Source organism: Octodon degus, unplaced genomic scaffold (genome assembly GCF_000260255.1).
Source record: "Octodon degus isolate 3935 unplaced genomic scaffold, OctDeg1.0 scaffold00206, whole genome shotgun sequence".
In the NCBI taxonomy this organism is placed as follows: Eukaryota; Metazoa; Chordata; class Mammalia; order Rodentia; family Octodontidae; genus Octodon; species Octodon degus.
The window spans coordinates 1,323,719-1,330,258 of record NW_004524782.1 but is presented as its reverse complement, the minus strand read 5'-3'; the positions used below and the strand labels follow the sequence as shown (position 1 = coordinate 1,330,258).

Here is a 6,540-nt window from a genome sequence, read left to right as displayed (position 1 = left end):
TTTGGTTCACACTGTGAAGCTACCGTCACTCCTAGGGGTCCCCCAGCCCTCTTCTCCTCTTCTCAACAGGGACACAATGTGTGTGTGAGCGTGTGTGTGTGTGTGTGTGTGTGTGTGTGGTGTGTGTGTGTGTGTGTGTAAACTGCCGAGTCTAATTGCTCTTTAAATGATTTTTCTTAATTTTCTTCTTTCATGAGGCTCTCTGGGATTTAGCTTCATTATAACAAGAACTACAATCACAGTCTGCATTTTGATGGCCTCAGGACTGGGGATAAGTCCTCCAAGTGCTGCAGGAGCCTCTCCTGTGGGTCTGAACATTATCCTGTACACTGGACCCCAGGCAGAGTGGCTACCTACCAAGTCCTGGCTCTCAGAAGATGGGCTCGTTATGGTCCTGGTTCCTCGGGCTTCAGTGGCATCTTAGATCCTTGGCCTGGTCTGACTTGAAGGCTCTTTTGTGCTTCAGTGACTGTGATTTTCTTTGCCGGCTTCATTCTGATATGTTTCATTTTAAGGAAATGAACTTCCAATCAGTTCTGGCTTTCCACCTCTCCGCATCCCCCCAAACAGGTCTGGACCTCACCAGGCATTCAGCTTCAGTGCCTCAATAACACTCGTGGTTTGCTGTGTTGTCCAGGGCCAGCCACAATCCTCTGGAAATTGGTTTCATACCCTGAATGCATGGTCAGATGAGGCTGGCTATGAAAGGGCTTTTCACATGGTAAAGAGATTATTATTGGTCTTTAAGTCCAGCTGCTTATACTTTTAAAAATAGCCCCTCCAAAGGCTGGCAAGATAGCTCAGTGGACTAAATGCCTGCTTTGGCAGGCTTAGGGACCGCCTGGTCCCGCACGCCACACTGGCCCCACCCCCAGGACACACTGAGCCATGACTGAGACTGGGTGTGGTGGTGCACAACTGTAATCCCAGAGCTGGGGAGGCTGAAAACAGGAGGATCACTATGAGTCCAAGCTGCGTAGTGAGACCCTGTACCAAATACATAAAATGGAAAAAAAAAGTTTTTTAAAATAGCCCTTCTTGAATAAAAATTATTAAAAAAGCCCCTCCGTTTTCCCTATGTCTCTCTCCCCCCCTTTCTCTCTCCCTCTCTCTCTCTCTCCCTCCCTTCCTTGCTCCTCTCTTGTGACCCTTCAGTTCTTGCCCCAGCTCCGGCCTCCCCCTTTCCTGCTTAGATGGACACCAGCTTCCTGGCTGGCTCTTCCTGTCTGCTGTGTGTCGGTCTCCAGCTCCTGCGTTTCTTCCCAGCTCAGTGTTCTTTCTCCCTTGGCTCTGGACTGAGGGCTCAGCCCAAGCCCCGCACTGGCTGGAGGACCCCGCCAGCCCTGCTGCCTGCCCTCCAGCAGCCCTGCCCTCCCACTCTCAGCTTTTGGCCAGAGCACACAGCCGCCAAGTTTCGAAGGTCTTTGTGACCTGACACCGAGGACCTTCTGCAGCCTCACCTTCAGCCATCTGTCTCTCTGAGCACAACTGAATTTGTGCAGGGACAGGACGGTGCTCTCAGTGCCCTGGCTTCCGCATGCACTACTTTCCACCCAAAATGAAACAACAAAACCAAGTACTTGGCCGTCAGACAGCGTCTTTCGAGCTCTCTGCTGGCTTTCACAAGCCCCCGACGCCCTCACGTTGCTCTGCTGTGACAGGGACTGAGAACATGCACCCGCGGGCCTGCTTCATGGAGCAGGATTGTGTGACTGCGCTTGGTGCCTCTTGCAAAGCCTTCTCAGACGTGGATTCTTGAAGGCGACTTTGTCCTTTCCTTGCTTGTGCCCCGGGCAGTGGTCCCTTTCACACAGCGCGGTATGGGGGAGGCTTGCAGTTTAACCTTGGTATGCTACGATGCTTTTGAACATCTTCGTGGGCCGGAAACTTAATCTCCGAAGACCACATGTTAATGGTGTTTGGAGGTGGGGCCTTTGGGAGGCAACTAGGATTAGGTGATGTCCTAAATACGGGGGCCTCCATTGTGGCGTTAATGGCTTTGTAAGAAGAGGAAGTGAGGCCTGCACTGGCTCCGTTCTCCGTCTTGCTGCAGGAAGCCATCTGCCATGTTTTCCTGTCACAAGAAAGACCTCACCAGACACCAAGCAGATGCTGGGCTTCCCAGTCAGTGGAATCCTGATCCAACTAAACATTTCTTCTCTATAAATTGCCTTGTCTGAGCAGTTTTGTTACAGTAGCAGAAAAATGCACGTAGACACACATGAAGGGGAGGAGGGACAGAAGAGCAGCGTGGTGGGGGTGGATCCATAGATAGCACCCTGGAGCAGCCCTCTCAGGAAGGTCTCAGCAGTCAGAGGGCTCCTTCCTGGAAGCACAGCGCGTGTGAAGAGGCCGTCTCTGCCCAGACCCCAGAAGCCCACGTCCTGCCCCCTCCTGCAGCCTCAAGGCCACCCCCTTGCTGTTATCCTCACTCGCACCTGGAGCCCTTCTCACCTGACATCAGTAGGATGCTCAAAGCATGGCTCCGTTTTGGTTCTTGCCCTCACAGAGCAGGCTCGGTCCTGACGCTGGCTCCTTGGCCAGGCTGATGGTGCTGTTGGCCCAGGGGCCAGGTATGGCAGAAGTCACCTGGAGGCTGCCGTCTACGGCGTTCACACCCACAGGGACACCTCCAACCCACCACTGCACGGTAAGAGTGGGGACCCTGTGGAAGGCGCTGCTGCACCACAGGATGTTCTCCAAGGAGCAGGAGGAGCTGAGCCGCCTGGCGGGTGCTGTGGGAGGAAGGGAAGGAGTCAGCAAGGTGTTCGACTTTCCTTCGCTTCCTCCAAGGCCCAGCCTTCGCCTTCATGTTTGAGTCACAGGAGCTTCAGACAGAATTTCTAGAAGCCCACAGGATGAAGGCCTCGTCGAGTACTTCTGGGTGGGTGGTGAGGGGAAGTTGGAGGAGCTACGCAGCCTGAGATCCTTCACCTGCTCCGAGGCTGACATCAAGCCTGGCTGCCCCTGGGCTTCTCTGTCTCTCAGCCCCCGCTCCCTCCTTAGGCTGTGTGGTGAGTTTCTCCATTATCAGTTAGTGTTCAGGTACCATCCGCTGGAGAACTGGGATAGTCACTGAACCTGTCACCTATTCCCCCTGCTACAAGAAAAGAAAATGTCCTAAGATTTGTAGTGTCTCTAGCTCAATGCAGGGCAAAGTATTACCCATCCAAGAAATAGAACAACTTTCTTTATTTGATTTCTTCTCAGACCAAAGTGGTATTGGATGGAACTTTCATCTGAAGCCAGGATTTCACCTGAAGCTATTGTGTTTTGTGGGCAAGAATGTTTGAAATGCCTTAATCTACATAGCTTGGCTAGGACATATGGACCATTTGATGAAAGTCTTGGGTTAATCAGTAGGGGTCACATTGCTCAGGGACCCCAGTAAAAATCAATCTGAATTTAGTGCCTTCTGTACTCTTTCATTGGGGTTGTCTGATATCACTAGAGGAAAGGGGTTACTTCTCCTCGACCATTAGCCTTTTATCTTATTAGGGCCAATGGAAGGAAGAGGAACTTCTAGGAAACTGTGATACATAGTCCTCCCCCACCGCTGCCCAATGGGCAGTCCTTACTGTCTGGGGAAGTATGCCACGGAGACACGGAGATCCCCACAGACACATGGAGATGCCCACAGGTAGACAGAGATGCCCAAAGATACAGAGAAACAAGGAGTGCCCGTGGAGACACGGAGATGCCCGCAGGTACACGGGTACATGGAGATGCTCACAGAGCCAGGGAGATGCCGCAGAGACACAGAGGTGGCCATGGAAATGTGGAGATGCTGAAAGCTCACTAACCCCAGGGCTTCCAGGGGTACCCACAATAGCTCATCTTCACAGCAGCCTGATTGATCCCCCACGCTCATGCCCTGTCCCATTTCCTGGCCCTAGGTGCTCTTTTCCCCAGACGCCCTTAGTCCCACCAGAAGCTGGCACCCGGAAGAAGCCTAACCCGCACTGGCTATTTGGGGGCTTCCTTGGACAACAATGGCTCTGCTTCCCACTCCACCCACCTGGCAGCCCCACGTGCAACAGCAACAGTGCCCGGGGTGGCAGAGGTACTTCACTGCGCTGGCTCTGACATCCCACCTCTGTGGTTCAGAAGAGACAGGATAGTGGGCAGCTGAAAGAGGATGTGGGAGAGGGAGAGTGGAACGTACTCGGAGCGAGGCTGGGCTTCTGTTTCTTTGGTTCTGCTGAATCCTGCTCAGCCAGAGAGGCAGGAATTACGTGGGGTGAGCGCTGGGGCTTCATGGGACAGGAGGCTCCACTGGGATCCTCGGTGAAGCCTGAGGGCCACATTGCCCTTCTTATCTCCGCCTTTGTCTTTCACTCTTCCTTCCACCTCCTTGGGAGGGTCTTGGGTGCTGGGTACTCTGAGTTCCTTCTTGCCTCTAATGGGGATCCTTGTGCCATGGGGGACTGAGTCAGCAGGTTGTTTGGTCTGCGCCTCAGGGGCCACATGAGAAGTGGCCCGGATGGGAAGGGACTGCAGGCCAGGGGAGAATCTGTTGTGGTCAGGAAAGATGGGCACACTCGAGATGGTGCCCAAGCTGTGAAGGCTGCTGAGGGTGACTTGGGGATGACAAAGATCACATTTCTATGGTCCTTGTATTGCCCAAAATAGCATCAACCAATCAATGCATGGCAGAAAGTCATAAATGCATATTGTAAGGTTTAGGGTTAAATTCATCTAATTTTAACAGAGTTATGAATGATGAGATTTTCAGCCTTATAGGGAAATAAGTGGAATAAAAATCAAAATCAAAGGGGGAACAATTTTATCTTTTATCATTTCCTTTCTTCTGCTTTATGTTTACTTTGTTCTTTTTTTCCCTGACTTCAGCTAGTTCCTGAGTTTTGAAAGGCAGCCTACTATATATGTAGATTTCACATCATTAAGCTCCTGCTACATGTCCAGCTGAATACTTAAAAAGGCTTTGACAGTACAAATACCTTGACAGTATAAAGTATTCATGAGGATGGATAGTATTGAGCTTTCATACACACACACACACACACACACACACACACACATTTTTTAATCTCAGAAGCATTCATTTTATTTGAAGAGGGTCAAAAGGGGAAAATTATTTGTACATCAGAACAAATTCAGAAACATTATGGAGTAGAATGCAAAATTCTTTTTTTTTTTTTTTTTTTACCTTTTCAGTACTTGTGGTTGAACTCAGGGACTTCACACTAAGCTATCTTCCCAACTTTCTTCTCCATTGCTTTTTTTTTTTTTTTAATTTGAGAGAGGGTCTTACTGAGTCACTAAGTTGCCCAGCCTGGGCTCACACTTGAGAGCCTCCTTCCTCAGACTCTCAGAGTTCTGGGATTGCAGGTATATATCACCACACTGGGGTCTTGTTTCACACATACTGCTAAGAATATAAATCACGGGCTGGGGAGATGGCTTGGTGACCTAAGTGCCTGCCTGGCAAGCACACAGTCCTGAGTTCGATCCTGGTACCATGTGCTATGCCGGCAATGAAACCAGGAGTGGTGGCTCACGGTTGTAATCCCAGCACTCGGGAGGCTGAGACAGGAGGATGACTGTAAGTCTGAACTGTAGTGAGACCCTGTGCCAAAAAAAAAAAAAATATAAACCAAGGCAACCACATTTTAACAGTGGAAGATACAGGTACTCTCTGGCCTGAAGCTCTGCTCCTGGATCTACACTCAGTGTAAGCGTTTATATGCACACACCAAAACACAAATGCAAAAGTGTTTGTGGCAGTATTATTTATCAGAACCAAAGTACCCAAACATCATACAAATGAAATAGAAAGACAAATGCTTTTGCAACCCAGCAATCAAAATATGAGTCACTTCTAGGTGCAACGACACGGAGCAGTTCACAAATAAAATGCTGAATTCATGAAGCCAGGCATAAGCGAACGATAAAGTATGATTACATTTATTCACAGTTTGAAAAACACAAGATAAATCCAAATATAATGTTTGTGGAAGCACTCACAGGTAGCAAAATTGTTTCAAAATATACTAGCCATGTCTACCATGAATGTTGAGGTGGTAAGGGCCTTTGAAGGGTGGAGGGAGGTGGTAGTCAGGAGGAGGAACGCCAGGATCTTCTGAGATATTGATTGTGCGCGTTCCCATAGGTTCGTACCTTACGGACCTCTAACACCCATGTTCCATTGCCCATCCGCCAGCTCTGATGGCCAGGCTCTTGGTCCCTGCCCATGAGCTTTTCAGGGCAGTTCATCTCACTGAAATGACTGTTTTCTTTTTATCTTTCATTTATGTATTTGTTTGGTACCGGGTTGCACTACGCAGCTCCGACTCACAGTGATCCTCCTGTCTCAGCCTCCCCAGCGCTGGGATTACACCCCCAGTTTCTGTGGCTAGCATGAGGTACGGAGATCAAACCTGGGTCCTTGCGCTGTCCGGCAGGTGCTTAGACCACTGAGCTACCTCCCCAGCCCACTTTTTTTATTCTTCAATCCAACTGTGTGTCTTCCAAACAGGGTGGAGTCCATGCACTTTGGAATTTCCACCCACCAACGCG

The 6,540-nt window shown here is 50.0% G+C and overlaps 1 protein-coding gene across 1 annotated transcript; it reads right to left on the bottom strand.

The window, feature by feature from the left end:
* Positions 1–386: 386 nt before the first annotated feature.
* On the bottom strand, positions 387–6,131 carry Siglecl1 (SIGLEC family like 1). Its single transcript, XM_012517690.1, is given in 6 exon segments — positions 387–495; positions 2,194–2,326; positions 2,455–2,484; positions 2,487–2,735; positions 4,019–4,096; positions 6,029–6,131. Coding segments are annotated over 6 exon segments (702 nt in total).
* Positions 6,132–6,540: the final 409 nt, after the last annotated feature.